The sequence below is a fragment of the Gadus macrocephalus genome, chromosome 10 (genome assembly GCF_031168955.1).
Source record: "Gadus macrocephalus chromosome 10, ASM3116895v1".
NCBI classification, from domain to species: domain Eukaryota; kingdom Metazoa; phylum Chordata; class Actinopteri; order Gadiformes; family Gadidae; genus Gadus; species Gadus macrocephalus.
Window position 1 is genome coordinate 17203800 of NC_082391.1, and position 17706 is coordinate 17221505.

Sequence of the window (17706 nt, forward strand, 5' to 3'; positions counted from 1 at the left end):
AACATGTGGACACACGGTTGTACACTTGTATTATTTTTTTTCCTTTTTCTTTTTTTTTTAAGTTCAAGTTCCAAGAGTGTTCTACCTATGTCTTTTCCATGCAATGCTCAAGGGCCCTAAGGAAGAGTCTGAGTTTTTTTTTCCCTGTTATATTACACCACACACACACACACACACACAACACACCACACACACACACACACACCTCCCCCCCAACACACTGAGCGATACAGTCCATCATACAGTTCTGCCGCAGCCGCTGTTGGAAGTGAGACGAGGAGAAGGGGGCTGCAGCGTCCGAGAGGAGGGCCCCAGCGTAAAGTAGGGCAGGACTTCAGAGAACTCATTAGTCACCTGCACCACAATGTGGAAAATCTGGATTATTATCCCGTCCGAGTTCCTTGTTGGAAGGAGGCAGGCTGGGAGAAGGGGAAAGCGTCGAAGGGGGTGGGGGGGGGGGGGGGGCGGGGGGGGGGAAATGGTGGAAGAGCGGACCAGAGCGGACATCTCCCCGCTCTGCGTCACGTAGCTAGTGTGCGGCCGCCTTGGCGATGGACGCCTCTACATCGGTCTCGGGCGAGGCGAGGGGCGGGACCTTGTGGGCGGTCGACTCCGACTCCTCCGTGAGGGAGGTGCTGATCTCCGTGGAGGTGGCGATGCTGGGCTTGGCGTCGTCAGGCGTGTGCTCGTTGGGGATGAGCGGCGCCGTGGGTTTCTGTGCGCAGTGGACGGCACGCATGAGCAAGAGAGACACGTAAGCAGAGGGTAACAGCGCCGGGGAATATTCTCAATGAAAGCAAATCTTCCACGAGAGACAAATCATTCTTTGAAGGTCCCATGACATGCCACCAAGTGTGAGTCCGATTAGCCGTCACAAAGTCTGCCCTTTCTGACGTCACAAGTGGGCGTGTCCACCTATATGTATGACGGATAGATGGTAGACTGATCTATCCAGCACACATCTAGGTGGACATGCCCGGTTGTGACGTCAGAAGAGGGAGATTTTCAAAATGGCTTGCAACGGCTAATCACACTCCCACCTGGTGTTATAATAAATCATCTTCTTGTTCTATAAAAAAACGAAACATTCAACCAACGTCACCTCCACAAAGCACCTTGAAAATTGATCTTTTCAAGGTTGTTTGAGTCGTACCATTTTCTGTTAAACAGCTTGAATCCATTTTCATACTTTCATGCAGTATATATATAGAACAGATGAGATTACTTTCAGCAGTCACTGCAGTGCAAGGAAAGGAATTACCTTTTCTCTGCAGCTTTACCTACATCACACATGCATGGCCTCTCCATCATGACTTGTATCTATGAGCTACAGCCAACAAGTGGCAGAACATGAGATTATTCACTTCGAGCGAGAGTGAAAAGAAAGGGTCATGCGTGTCTGTCTGTCTGTCTGTCTGTCTGTCTGTCTGTCTGTCTGTCTGTCTGTCTGTCTGTCTGTCTGTCTGTCTGTCTGTCTGTCTGTCTGTCTGTCTGTCTGTCTGTCTGTCTGCCTGCGTGTGTGTGTGTGTGTGTGTGTGTGTGTGTGTGTGTGTGTGTGTGTGTGTGTGTGTGTGTGTGTGTGTGCCTGTGTGTGTGTGTGTGTGTGTGTGTGTGTGTGTGTGTGTGTGTGTGTGTGTGTGTGTGTGTGTGTGTGTGTGTGTGTGTGTGTGTGTGTGTGTGTGTGTGTGTGTGTGTGTGTGTGTGCGCGTGTGCGTGGTGGCTTACTGTGGTCTGTGGTACTGTGCTGTCGCTGGTGGAGGACGGGGTGGCAGCGGTCGTAAGAGACGGCGAATCGCCCTGCTGCATCACTCCTCGTCTGTCCAGGACACTGGTGAGAAAACACAGTAAGAAACACCCAGTCAGTAAACCTCCTATTGTTTTATTCAACAGAGGCTGGGGAAGGCAGGGCTCAGCGGAAAACCCTTAAAAGCCTTTTGGTATTGCAGTGATACATTTTATGATGTTATTAGCTTATGTGCTTTTATGATGTTATGCTGTTAGTATCACACACGTGTGCAGATATTTAATTAAAGATATTTTCTTTCATTAAACGGCTTTAATATAATCAACATGCAGCTCCATTTCTCTTTTGTTATCGCTACCCTAGCCTAGCCGCCCTGCTGTGGCAAGTCACCGTGCTTTCTGCTCGGTGCTCGGTGGACTGGTTGTTTACCTAGGGTACGTGGGCCCACAAAGGATCTCAGAGCAGTTCTTCATGATGTTCTTGTGGCTGTAGGGGTTCTGCACTCGGTTCTTCCCTGACCATGAGCCTTTGATCTAGGGATGAACACATACATACATACACACACACACACACACACACACACACACACACACACCTCTGTTAGGAAAATAGATTTCCTGACAGCAGACTCCAACCTCACTTTATCTCCAACAGCATAACAAATCCTCAGAAAGGAATGTCCAGGCAACAGGAGACCAATCAATTATTCCAAACATAGCAAATATCCGGTACATGCTTCTGAAAGGCTGTTCGCCTTTCGTGTCTGCATACCTGCATTCAAAATCAGTTACACTTTTAGCATCATGTTCCTTAAGGCTTGGCTTTGACCTACAAAAACGCTCTGGTAATGAGGTCTGGCTGGAGGGGGAATATTCTACGCTACCTGTGTGAAGAATAACATGCATCCCAATGATAAGAAAATACTTGAATGCTTAAAAGTAATAAATCTTCTTTGTGGACTATTTTCTTTTGGCCGACTACTTTCATTGCAAACCATATCTCTTCGACTATTCCCTTCAGAAATACCACACTTAAAGCACGCTTAAAGCACTTAAAGCGTCCTTGAATCAACACACCCACTCCATAGCGTCCCTTCCAAATAGCAGCATTTCAACTGAAGTGAGTTTCAACATTAAAAATTAAATACAGATCGCCCTCCTAGAGTTCAAAAGTGACTTAACTACTAATGGGAGCATTTGTTTGCGTGAACGTGTAGTGGACACAGACATCCTCCCCAAGAGAGACCCCATCAGACACACCACTCAAGGTGCCCTCCCTCTGTCAACCCCTCCCTCCCTCCCTCCCTCCCTCCCTCCCTCCTTCCCTCCCTCCATCTCCTGTCGTCTCCTCCCTTTTCTGCTTCTCCCTCCGATCCTTTGGCAGCCATCCCAACCCCTGTAGGAATCGACGTGTCTATTATTAGACCAATCAGTGTTATAGATAGGCTTGGGATGGACAGGATTGGTTCCTCAATTGTCTTGTTATTCTAATGGGTGTATTTGGTTTCATTACCGGTGTGGGGGAAATTTCAAAGAAAAGACGCAAAAAGGAAGAAGAGAGGAAGCCATTATCTTAAACCACCCATTACCGGTTTAAAATGATAAAAAAAATAAAGACGCAAACCAGGCACGCTTGTCGCAGAGAACGGGGGATGATGAATTAGTCATTAGGAGGAGAGGAGGAGCAGCAGGAGGATTAGAAGGAGGAGGAGGAGGAGATCTGAAGTCTTCTACAGTCTTCCATGGCTGCTGTAAGTGCCGGAGCTTGTGTCAAAGAAATTGGGCAAACAAAGCCCTAGACAAAACCCCAGCAGTACTTATACTTAGTTACTACATGATTGCTATGTAGTTACTACATAATTACTACATCATCTGGGGCAGTCACTGGTTGCAAACTCATTCTCATCTCCGCTTATGTGTCTGCATTTTTACATTTAGCATTCGTGATGTATGCCTAACCTAACCTTATCTACTCAAACTCAAACATTTCAATAATATTTCAACATTAAAATATTATAAAGTTATGAATATATATAAAACAGTTGATGACATTGGCTAAGAAAGAATTTAGATTAGCTAGGAAAAACTATTGCTCAAACACACAAAATAAAGTCTGAGGAAGTACTCTCTCAATGCAAATGTATTGCTTGGCACTTCTTTAATCTCGACCATAGCAGGTCTGTTGTCAAGGAAACAAATCGGTTACCTGTTGAACGTCCAAATGTTTACACAACTATGCGTGTTTATCTTTCCAACCATAAAGGCAATGGACTACACTACGCAAACACACCCCGTTACTGTACTTCACTCTAATCCCCCTAGATTTATTAATGATCGTAACACACACACACACACAAACACACACCTCATAAAGCACCCACTAATGTCCTAATGAACCCAAGTTTGTTATGAGATTATAAACAAGTACTGACAAGCTTCAGTTCCTTATAGGAGAGTGTGAGCTCACTTACATCCTCATTGGTGGTCTGGTTGAGGGAGATCAGGTAGGTATGGAAGCCGGTTAGGCCAACCACTGACCAGAGAGTGAAGAAACACACGAGCACCTCCAACACAGTGGCTTTTCGTTAAGAAAAACATTTGGATATAGGGGATGGTGAACATTTTGCACGCATGCATTTGCTGAGACATATGTAAATGATGAACAAACGTTAAGAAAACATTAATTTATAAGCCTTTAGCTGATGAACTTATCATTAACGTTATATCTGTTTGTAGATGAATAATAAGTGCTATGTTAAAGGGCCCGTATTTTACCGGCAGGTGGGATGTTGATTAGCCATTACAAGCCATGTCAAAATGTACCCTCTAGTGACAACACAAGTGGGAGTGTCCACCCAGATGTGTGATGGATAGAACAGTTGGTACCGTTTATTGGATGGGATGGTTGGCAGAGCAATTATTAATCTTCTGCAAATGTGTATCAATGTTTTGATAATGATTTGTTTTCCTTTTTTATCTTGCATCATCACACACAGAACCACTGGTGAACGTTTTGGGTAGTAGTAGCCTCAAGGATATGTTCCAGGGGTTTCCTTCAAAGCGTTCAGAAATCCAGAGTCCACCGAACCTGTGAAGGAGAACACACACACACACACACACACACACACCGCGCGCACACACACACACACACACACACACACACACACACACACACACACACACACACACACACACACACACACACACACACACACCCCTTTAATAATGGTAAAGAGGAACCTGCCTGGTTCTCCGATACAAACACAGCATTCTAGCAGTACGATAGCACTGGTTGCACTGGTTGGCAGCCTGTGTACTTGCTGATTATTTTGAATGTCAATTAGTTCCCTTGCTAAAGCTTCCCGGTTCTCAACAAAAGGGCATTGACAAAAGCATAACCTGATGTCATGGAGTCACTCTTCCTCTCACGTGACATCAAACTTCTCGGGGAGCCCTGCCTTAGCTAGGCTGTGGTTTAATATTTAACATGTATGGATTTGTACCTTTGTCTGTGAAGGTATGTGCTGGCAAGATAGTGTCGAACACGGTTGTTCTTGTTTTGTCACATTCCTTGAGCTGTGTTTGTCCAATCCTTCCATCAAAGTTTTTTATCTGTAAGCATGAGCCTGTTTTTCTTGTAATCATGATGAAACCTATTGTCAAATAATGACTCTTCTTTACAGTCCCACTAATGTGACGTCAGGAGAGAGAAACCTTGCTTTTGTACGGTTAGCATGCACCTTTCATTTTGTTGCGTACAAATGTATTTATTTCTCAAAGCGTTTGACACACCGGCCTCCTGAAATACTTACGCATGACCACGTGGACAATGTCGAAGGTGAATATGTAGATGGTCAACAGGGAGAGTGAAAGGGTGAAAAGGTAGAAGAAGCGGTAGTTCCGCTTGCCCACACAGTTTCCCACCCAGGGACAGTGGTGGTCGAAGCGGTCTGGAGACGGGAGGGAAAGGCAAAAGATGGTGATTAGAAGAGCGTCGTACGAAACACTGCCCCTATTGGCAGCAGAGGGTCAAATACAACCGCACACCTTAAGCTCAAAGTTCAAAAGAAAGCAAACATCCAAACACACTGAATGCTGGGGATCTTAGAAGAATCGAGCTGAAAAGGCTTACACGTGCAATTATTGATCTTTTCACAGAATCCAAAGCCTTTGTTCAGGTTATTTTTAATCACATTGCTTTTTCCATCAGCGATAAGAGAGTATCATTTGTTGTCCAAATATAGCCTAACCGTTTCTCTATATATACACGTCTCCCTTCTCACTTCTCTTCTGCTTTGTTTTGCAACAGACAGAGAAGGGTCGGATGGTAACACTTCACGTTGCACACCTTCGCATTAGGCAGCAGACTTTCTAATAAACACTAATAAACTAGGAAACAAACAAAAAGGGTGAAATACCACACGGATAATGCTGGAAATACGGCAAGAACGCCACTCCCTCTCTTTCGAAACTGTTAATCGTATACAACAGATTGACAAAACATGTAATATGCTTCAAAACCTCCCAAATAACACAAATGAAAAGAGTTGAATGTGCTGCATGACGCAAGATACAATCTCCACCCTAAAAATATGCTAGATAACAAGAGGGAACGATATGCTTCTAGCAAGGAAGGAACCAAGAAGAAAACTGCTGCATCATCTGCTCACTGTGTGTGTGTGTGTGTGTGTGTGTGTGTGTGTCTGTGTGTGTGTGTGTGTGTGTGTGTGTGTGTGTGTGTGTGTGTGTGTGTGTGTGTGTGTGTGTGTGTGTGTGTGTGTGTGTGTGTGTGTGTGTGTGTGTGTGTGTGTGTGTGTGTGTGTGTGTGTTCAACACAAACAGCCCAGTGTTCTCGGTGACTGGGCAGTGGCTGACTGAGGCTGTTCTGTAGGACTCATCACGGTCTGTGTTACCTGTGAAGCCGCACACTCTTCAAAGCCCCTCTCAGATGCCAATCACTGGCAGAAAATAGTGTAAAGATATCTACATGTCTACAGGCCTCAGGGGGTGTGGCTACATGAACGCACAGTGATTCCAGGGATCACAGTGAGCAGAGATCACGGGGACCATATGGATCACAGTTAGCAGATATGACAGGGACCATATGGATCACAGTGAGCAGATATCACAGGGACCATATGGATCACAGTTAGCAGATATCACAGGGACCATATGGATCACAGTAAGCAGAGATCACAGAGATCATATGGACCACAGTAAGCAGAGATCCTAGGGAGCATAGGGGTCACAGTGAGCAGAGATCATATGGATCACAGTGAGCAGAGATCACAGAGATGATATGGATCACAGTGAGCCGAGATCACAGAGATCCTAGGGGTCACAGTGAGCCGAGATCACAGGGGATCCCCCCCCGAGGTAGGCCCCGGGGCAGCATCCAGTGAGTACCTTTCCTAGGTAGTTCCGGTCTCAGACCCCCAGACCCCCAAGCCCAAAAGATGTGAGGCTTTGGGTTGATTTAGGTTGTTTGGTGTAAGGGTTGGTTGTACGGTTAGGGTTTGGTTTTACGGTTAGGTTTGGGTTCTGGGTTAGATTTGAGGGTTTAGGGTTAGGTTTATTGTATAGGGGTTGGCTTTGGTTGTAGAGTAAGGGCTACATTTTAGGGCTAAGCTTAGGGGGAAGGGGTTTATGGATAGATTGTATGGTTAAGATTAGATTTCGGGGTTGGTTTTTGTTACAGAGTTACAGTTTGTTTTTTTGGGTTAGGGTAACCCCAAACCTGACTAGGCAACCAAAACCTACCCTGTTTTTTAGAAATTAGGCCTTGTTTTTAGGGTTAGGCTTTGTGTTAGTATTAAGGATAAGGGTTTGGTTTTAGGGTTAGGCCTATTGTTCCTGATGAACCTAGCCCAGGCCGACCTCAGACACTCCCCTCAAATTGACCACTTAACGTAACGTCAAAAGTCAGTTCTGGGCACACCCAGGTTCAGAGCCTTACCGACGCAGTTGTCACAGATACTGCAGTGGGAGGCGCGCGGTGGCCGGAAGATCTTGCAGGTGTAGCAGTACTTGAGCTTCACAATCTGGTTGTTGATCTGAACGTTCCGGATGCGCGGCGGGGGCCTCTGGCCCGCGGGGACGTTCCCATTGGCGGCCTCTGTTCAAAAAAGGATCAATTAAACGTTAACTTTAATTCATCATGCGATATATCGATATCTCAACATTCTGTTAAACAAAGGTTTAATACAAACACACACAGGCTCAAGGGCCTAATTGACGTTGCATAATCGACACACCCATGTGACCTGGAAGTATGGTCTAGTCATTTCCAATAACACCGGGCACAATTATACAGTGAATGTTCCGCACTATTGATCGTCGGCCTTTTGAATTCACTCTTCTATCTTTGTAAAGCCAAACGATCAGACCTACGCCAAAATAAACATCAGCAAGACAATTAAGAAATACACGCATTTGCTCAGTGAGTACATTTACAAACCAGACCGGCGAAAACCTGACAATAATTATCCACCAATGAGAACATACAAGAACGCCATAACAGCCCGGTACTCCAATAAAGTTTCACTGTCTCTCGATTATGGGCGCTTTGAGAACAAGAGAGGCTCATAAAACAGGTTACAGCACCCTCTGATCGGATTTTGTTTAATGTAGCACAAGACAACAGATTTGTTTCCTAGCCCCTCACCCCATCATGGATTCAGAGTAGGTGAGGGTGCAGCCATGCGATGGGGACAGCTGAACAGGAAGTCATGAGTCATCACCCGTGAGGAATGAGGCCAGCACCGTGGCTCAGTCTCCCGGTGCCCATACGACTGAGGCCATTATGGATTCCAAGTGTGTCTGCTTGTATTAGCATTCCCCCCCCCCCCCCCCCCCAGGACCACTAACTCCCCAACAGGATAAAGTGGCAGTGTAGTGCAGGCATCATCAGTGTGTCTGCCTCTGAACCCAGACAGATGGGATCTGGGTCACTCACACAACAATCCCCGCTATGCCTTAGCCGGACGTAAGCAGGCCATTGGTACGTGGATATGGCCTCTAAGGCAACTGTTAGACACGGGTGAATTTAGTTTCAGCTGAAAACAGTGCTGTGTTTGGCTTTTTTTGAGGTTTTTTTGTGGATCTGTTTTGGAGAGTTGGAAGAATTACACATTTGTTAACACCTCTCACACGGCCGTGTGGAACATTTTTAAACAATGGTTTGTTATTTTTGGAGGGATTTGGTTTTGGGCCACTTGACAAGTTGTGGTAGGATGCAAAAAACAAAAGAAGCTGTAAAATAACGGTTAAAAAAAGGGTTGTTATTTGTTAGACACCAGATGGTTACGCCAAGGTCATGCCAGAAAAACAACAACCAGAAAGCCAAAAATATATTTTCTATTTGTGATAACACACTCTCCTCTAGTCCAGGCAACGCCCAGTGACCATCACTTGTCTACGATAGCTATTGATGGCTAGCTTACCACGGTGTGATTATCATCGATTTGTGTGTATGACTCACAGCTGCAACAAAAAGCGTAGCATTTAGCTTCTGCTAGCCAGCCCCATCTCAGCGAGCAACCATATCTGAAACTTCTGAATCTTCAAGAAGATTCTCATAAAAGAGAGTGTCTCATAAAGCAGTGGATGGGTAAACATAGAATAAAAGCTACCACCTAGAGATACAGCTGTGTGTGGGGGAGGTGGAGGGAGGGAGGGAGAGATGGAGGGAGAGAGGGAGGGTACCAGGGGAATGGGAAGCATGTTAGTCCATGCAGAGATGACAGGAGTGTCTGGACAAACAGGGCAGCATAATAGAAAATTCAAAGAACTGTTCAAAATATGGAGGGAAAAAAAACCAAATATATATTGGCAAGAAAAACCAGACACACACAGGTTCTGGACGTCAGCCAAACGCATGAGGTTTGACTACCATGGTATTCTCTATTAGCATCAGACTAAGATTTAAGTGTAGAAATATGAAGAACACCAAAAAGCTGAATTGAGCTTTGCATCCAAGGACTAGCAGCCCACACAAAACTTTTAACATCCTTCAGCAAAACAGACATGAATAAATCAAGAGAACTCTGGCTCCATTCCTGTCCACAAAGCTGGCCTGGGTGCTTAACAATTTATGCCTCGGACATACTTTGACTAAAATATTTACATTTCCAAATGGACAGTCATTACAACCAGATATTTGGCTACGCAAATAATAGAAAACCAAGCATACACATGCAAACACACAAACTATTTATGGCAGAAACAATGACATCATTGAGAATTCCAAACCAACTATAAGGGTGTATGAAAATGTGCAAAATATATATATATATTTATATATTTATAATTACAAAATAATAAAAAATCAGCAGAAGAAATGATAAAAGCAGGACTTACTCCCCTTTTCCCACTCAAGCCTTTTTTTATTTTCCCTGAAAGCTGAAAAGTGCGTTTCACTCCTCGGACTCACCGATCTCCATTTCGATGAAGCTGGCCTCTTCTGGGAGTGCGCGTGGAAGAACCCCTGGGTCACTGAAGCTGGTTCTCAGCAGCATCGCCATGACGAACAGGAAGAGGACCACGGCAAACACGGGTATGGTGGGAGACAGGTGGACAGCCAGGTACGGGCATCTGCAGGGTGAGAACATTTGGATCGAATTCAAACTCACATTTTCACAGTCGTTGTTGCTTCAAAGGGGTATTGGTCCTCCATGTTGGCCACTGATACGAACAATCACACCACAAGTCATACATTCAATCACTCTTATTGAAATTAGCATATTATAAATATTATAATGGCTTCCATTTTGCATTGGCCAAATTGCAGGGTGCATAAAGGATTTAGTTGCGAAAGGATGTTGCACACGATAGAATACTCTTGCTGTCAGCAACTGCAAGCAATGAAGTGCATTTGCATATTTCATTGGTTGTGTTCCAATGAGTTTGCTGTCGTCAACATGGGTGCTTTAAAGGCCTGTTCTTTGTGGCTGATCAACAAGGAACGGCACTGCGGTACAACGAGCAACAACAGCCAGAGAGGAACAGCGCCGCACGCTAGCTTCCCCATACAACACTAATGTAATGCCACAGGAGGATAAGATGCCAGATCAACAAAACACTGGGACACTAGGGATGGTTTATGTGCACCAGCTGGCCTACAGAGAAGCAGGCCAGTGGGATGAGACCTGAATTGAAAATTATCACAAAATATTATTAAAATATCAGTATTTTTAATTATATATTTTTGTATATTTATTTAAACAACAAAAATATCCATCCCCTTTTGGTGGCTTGTTGTACTTAACGACAACCTTGGGTTGAAAACACACTTTAAATATAAGGTTGGACTTTATTTGGAATACATTTGAAGCATTGTGGACTTTTCTTGTGTACTGATCATTCACACAAAAAGCTAACAAAGAGACAGAAACAAATAAGGAAGTTATAAGAGATTGCAGAACGATTGTTACAATGCACACCCATGCGGAAGGAAAAGTCCACCTTGCTGTGCACTGCAGATGAGAGCAGGTTCAGTCAGCATACCAGAGCACAATAGCGTCGGGCAGCTACCAGACTGGTCGGATTGGTTTCCCCTACCTACCAAGTTGAGTTCAGTGATTCACACATAGATCAAACCTCGATTACTGTTCCACTGATCCCCATCGGTGTTAAAGATACTATAGGTACTGTGTGGGGACAGAGGCAGCCAGGGTAGGGAGGGGGTTGATGGTGTAATGTCGGGGCTGATGACACTGAAAACACTTAAAGGCACACTTTATCGTGGCTTCCCATCAGGACTCTCGATCCTTCCTGGATGCAAACACTTTACCCTCTGTTTACAAGAATATCTTCATCTGTGTGTTCAGCAACAAGCTACAGACCACGACCATAAAAGCAGGCCAAATTACATTTGGTTCTTATTTCTCCAGCAATCACAGCAAAACTCAAAACACTCAAATGTATGAATACTCCCTTAACTCCAATAATTGAAAGTGCTCTACCCCTTCTTAACAGCCCGAAGGGAGATTTCCTCAGAAAAAATATATAATATAATATAATAATATATACAACATTATCTTAGAACACACTGTACTACATGTGCCTTTTATTCATTTACAATACATGCAAACCAATTCATAAAGCCTGTGCTGTTTATAGCTCATGATGTGAACTGTGGTGCAACCTGAGGGAATGCATAAGATAGGGAGTTTTTCAACGTGGTCAACATGCTGCGCTATTTCAAGGGCTGTTAAGGTGTTCAATACACATCATCAAGGCCGACTCAATACCTCTCCAGCATCACCAATAGGTCACCAGCAGAAGGTGAGAAGGTGAGAGCGCCCAGAATTAACTCTGGGTAGGGAGTAGGGTGCTGGGGTCATTGTATCAAGAGTTTAATCTACACTTAGATCAATTGGATTTCCGCACATCGGAGCACTGAGGGTGAAACCGCTATAGAGACAGGGCCGGATTTAATGAAATCTTCCCAACAGGACACATGATGTAACTGAATCCAAACGCCCGTCAATGTCAGATGACATGGCTTAGTGGCGTACAGGGCACTGTCTATCCTTTATTAATACTTAACATTGGAAGCTGCTGTAGAGCTGCCTGAATCCCATTCTGGATGAATTATGCACTGGCTGTGCGAGGGCGGGCCTGCAGAAGCTCTCGGTCACGTCCTGCCTTTTATAAGAACACTCGTTATTCTTTCTCTCTCTCTTGGGCGTGTCCATCTGTTTCTAGGCCAAACTTGGGAAAATTATAACTATAGTAAAAGAGTTTAAAAATACATACATTGTTAGGCCCTCCTATTCAGATTAAATATAACACTAAAAGGAAAACACATTTAAAATATCCTTCTTTTCAAACTGCCATCTGACAAGATTCATATTACGGTTATATAATTTGGTTATATAACTCTATAACCATGGAGGTAACCAAAAGGCAAATTATGACTTTCCTGTTATACTGTGGCTATGAGTCTTACTAGGAAACTAGAAAGGTTGGTCTGGATATGTATGGAATGCAATTTAAGTCCATATAGTTAAATTAATAAATATATTAATATGTTTTTCATTTTAAAAAGTGATTTTTCCAAATGACCAGGGACTTCTTTACATATGTCAACATTAATTTACATCAGGTGACTTTTATTTCATAATTCAACATTTATTTTTGTCTTTTTATTTCCATCAGTTATTTTCCAATAAGTTGGGCATGGTTATCTCAGATCAAAGCAACCGCACCGGAACAGCGCTGAGTATGTTGATGTTATAATAGTCCCTTAAAATAAAATAAATATTGAATTATGAAATAAAAGTCCACTGAAATAAAAAAAGGTATATTTTAATTACATTGACTAATTTCTATATTTTTTTTATTTGCATAAATGTATATATGCATTGCCTTATTTCATAACATCATAGCCATATTTATTTATGTATTTATTAAATATTGACTTAAGTAGCATTCCATATGTAGCTGTAACTCTTAACCCGAAGCACTTGAATTTGAACTTCATACTGCCAATCCACTGGGCTACAATCTGTGATCCATGAGATCCAACCTCTGCATTACTGAAATACCATGATATACGTGAGAGATTATTCATTAATAAGTAGAAGATATGCATAAGATTAACCGTGTTACATCATCAGTGGCCACACAAGCTGCAGCAGGTTCAACAGCAGTAAAAGAGCAGGGCTTATAGATGAAATGGGAAACTGAGAACTGGAATCTGGTCATAATAACGACATGCGGCCTGGGAAAGTTATACATTAACTGCCATTTGCAGCAACACAAGAGCCACATACACACTTTTGGAAAAATCAATGCAGGCTTCATGATGCCGTCCATAATAAAATACTTATCTGAAAGGAAAAACCAGTTGCGGCTCAAATATCAGCCCTTGATTTTACAAGCTCTGATTTCACTAGCTCTTATAAACTCACGCTGGTAAACTCACATCCAAGTAGAAGTCTCTAAGTTGACAAAGGTGTTGTTTACATGCACAACCATCTATTACAAAGTCAAATGGTGAATCATTACAATCTGCCACATCCATTGTACAGATGCTGTTTTTTGGAGAAAAATATGTATATAAATGTTTTTTGTTTTGTTTTTGTTTTTTAAAGGTGATGAGTTTCCAGCACACTCCCACACACTGCTCTGTGGGCTGTCTGAGAACAAAGACTGTTGCAGAGCAGTGCTACTGTTAATGAGCTCTCCTCCGGGCCAGACTGGCTGGTTAGAGTCATTCAGGAGCTGCTTCTCGATTGGTCGACGGGGGCAACACGGGCAGGGACAGATGGGTGAGAGAACAGAGCGGCGCTAACAGTGAGCATTCACTTCATAACCAACAGCTCAAGATTCTGGGGTAGAAAGACAGATGAGCCATAAATGCACACACACACACACACACACACACACACACACACACACACACACACACACACACACACACACACACACACACACACACACACACACACACACACACACACACACACACACACACACACACACACACACACACACACACACACACACACACTATCCCGTCTGGGATACATTCAATGAACCATGAAATGTACCGCCATCTACACAAGGTCTAGCACTCCTTCAATAGCATATAAAAGCCTATTCCAATACAAGACTATGATTTGCATATATTAAAACACAAAGTGGAACGGATACCACAGTAAAAGTCCTTATAGACAGAGCATATTTCCGTAATAATTGGTTGGTTAAACGATTTCGTCTTCTCGATTTGTGCGTCTGGTTCCCATTTTCACAAATGATCAGTCGTGATATCCAGTCCCAGATAATGGGAAGGGTGGAGACAGCTTGTAATGAGAGGGAGATTTCTGCTTGGATGTTATTGGACATCGTCCAGCCGACGATGTCCAGCCCCACCCACTACTGCTACAAACCACATTGAAATTTTACATTTGACCAAATGATAATAATCCTAATATTCAACCAATGCATGACCCTTTGAAATTAAAATGGATCGTCAGGGCTTTATTGTGTTATACTATCACCTTGTCAGTATTGTATGATCGGAAACATCTGCACCAAACTTCTACTCTGTATGGGGATTTGAATGATTCATTATTTCACAGCAACCTGGAATGGGGAGTTTGGGATTACCGCCTCCCTCTGTTTATCTGGCATCCATAAAATGAGCCTGCATGTTATCTGTTTCCATGCGAACAAACCCACCATCCCACCAGACAGATAACTATGCTCCTCTAGCATATGAAGGTGGCAGCGAGCAAAGCCCTTTATCACCACAAGGCCTTCTCCATGAAGGCCTCAGTGCTTAGAATGGGCAGCTCCCGCAACCTAGTCTCTTCCTTTGCCCCCCCCCCCCCCCCCCCCTGCTAGACAACTGCTCCTTCTCTCCGGACTCAACCAGGATACTGCGATCATTGTGCTGGCTGGACTGGAAGTGAAAGGATGGGCCTTGGGCTCCAGTCTACTTCACGGGTTGTTAACATTTTTTGCTGTTTTATTTATGCAGGTTACAAAACAAGAGACCTTCGCATCTTTGCATCATATTAAAAATATATAAGACATATTAAAAAATGTGTCAAAGGAAAAATTAAAGCTAGATGTGTGGTTAGTGGGGGAGATATAAGTTACAGAGAGCTGATCTGTCCTTTAAGCATTACAACGATCACAATTGTACATCCCCGCCATCAAATGCAACATGCTGCATGTGAGACAAATAGTGTTACGTTGTCCTAACAGCTCTTTTGAGTTGTACTCCTGCGTTAAGATTGAAATGCTGAGACAACAAAATCCCAGGTTGCCTCTCATCGGACAGCTCAGGAAACTCGATACGAGATGCTGTGGCCTGCAGTAGGCTGCAAAGCAATGATTAAGGCCTGAACGGGTCTTGAGAATTAAAACAAATAAACAACCCCGAAAAGATGTGTTTGTCTTGTAAGAGATGGATAGAAAAAAATAATGGAATAAGTAACAAAACAAAACCAAATAATTCTGTGACAATCAACACAGCGTCCCAATATCCAGGTAGGGTTACCACAAAAAACAACATATAACAGACAGGTGTAACGCGGTGACTTACTCGAATGCAAAGAATAGAGCGCAGGTTCCAACGATGAGGAACAGCGTCAGATAGAAGACGCCTTTCTGTCGCGCCATCATCACACGTCCATCACAGCAGAACGTGTTTTTACCAGGGAGCTTTTCCCATTTTCGCACCTTTCGCGTTATCATCACGGCCGACATGATGCCGGTTGAAATCAACGTCCACGGACAACGGGTCCTTTTGGTAGGCTAACGGGTGGCCTAATCTACCAAAGAAATAGGTCTGTAACGCGAATATCCAAAGAGATAGGAGGCTGGGGCTTGCGCAGATTTAGCAAAAAAGGGGTGTCTAATAACCTATTCCCTTTCCATGAAAAGTCCCGAATCCTTGAAGTAATATCTGGTAATGATGCTAAACTGAACAGGATTGTACCCTGGGCAATTTAACTAGTACTGCTGAATAAAAACGCCATAAAATCCATTCAAGGCAAATCAGGGATTGTTTCTGTAATAATAACGATCTCCCTTCTAGGACATGGTTATGAAGCATGTTCTTCGGTTTCTTGTGTCGCACGCTGATCTTCCTTTAATCCATTTTCTAGACTCCACGATCTTTTCTCTTACTGTATTGGCACGGCCCCCCGCCGTGATATCAGAAGATAGCCCACGAACCGTTTACAGTCAATTAAACCAGACAACTGTAGCCTACGTCAATGGCAAGATCACATCCAAAGGCTTGCGGACAAATGTTTCCAAGAGACTCAAAAATATCCCGTCCCGGTTCCTGCATTGAAAGAGTGGACCTTGACCGGTTGACATTCATATCATCTTGATAAATCATAAACGATCACACAGCACTACCACCGCTGTTTCATTAATACGACTACAAACGTGTCTTCGAGCACGGCGTCCGGGTCCAATTAAAAAAATGCTTATTTATTCTGTTTTAAAAGGCTGTTTTAAAACTAATAATAATCACAGCCTATATACAGAAACGCTTTTGTCGCGCTTTCCCGCAGGATCCGAGGTCTTGTTTTAGTCAATGGCAGCAGGAAACACGCCTAGATTGAAGTGTATCATCTTAAAGGGCCAGCACAGCTGGAACAATACGACAACATGTCGGTCTTGCTTCAAATACAGGCCCTGACATAGACCACAGACATACAAAACGGTGAATTCTAGGTAACAACACTATCATCACATTGTTAACAATGAATATTAATGAACGATGATGTGAAATTTCCCTACCGTTGTTAACGCTTGCTTTATCAATAGCATCAAACTCATGGCCTATTCTCACTCAAAGCATGCAGCAGATTTTTTTATTTAGCCTAGATCCATGTAGATTTTTTCTGGATCAATTTTGTTTAACATTATTTTGTGTGTGTGTGTGTGTGTGTGTGTGTGTGTGTGTGTGTGTGTGTGTGTGTGTGTGTGTGTGTGTGTGTGTGTGTGTGTGTGTGTGTGTGTTGTGTGTTTGTGTGTGTGTGTGTCTGTTCTAAATAGAAAGCATCATCAGGATGGCTGCAAAAAAATGTATAAGGTTGGACCGATATTTGGCCCACAAGATAACATGTTGATTAATGTCAATTTCAACCCGAAAGAGGACCCCTACATCAAGGCATTTAATCACTGGACTCACAAACATCACTTGCCAAAGTTTATTTGTTTGATTTAGATTTATAAACCGTATCTGAAAAAAGGAATTCACATAGTGGTATACAAGAATCGATAGACCTTAAATAATCTGCTGCATATGTATAATATTTTTATTGTTGGTCTACACACAATTGTAACTGAATGAAGGGACAATTATAATGAATGCATAAATACAAATAAACACATTTCCAACAAACGTATTTTCTTAAACTGCTTGTCTAAATTTTTTATTTATTACCGGTAATAGTATTATTAATAGTTACTCTAAAAAAAAAGATAACA

General features: G+C 43.2%; 1 protein-coding gene across 1 annotated transcript; it reads right to left on the reverse strand.

Annotated features, from left to right (window-relative positions):
- Nucleotides 1-17: 17 nt before the first annotated feature.
- zdhhc9 (zinc finger DHHC-type palmitoyltransferase 9) lies at nt 18-16831 on the reverse strand. Its single transcript, XM_060062933.1, has 9 exons — nt 15803-16831; nt 10175-10335; nt 7700-7858; nt 5556-5693; nt 4783-4831; nt 4215-4317; nt 2174-2277; nt 1726-1828; nt 18-715 (listed from the first exon to the last, which is right to left on the reverse strand). The coding sequence occupies exons 1-9, from the start codon at nt 15964-15966 to the stop codon at nt 530-532; spliced, it is 1167 nt and encodes a 388-aa protein (XP_059918916.1). The 5' UTR covers nt 15967-16831; the 3' UTR covers nt 18-529.
- Nucleotides 16832-17706: the final 875 nt, after the last annotated feature.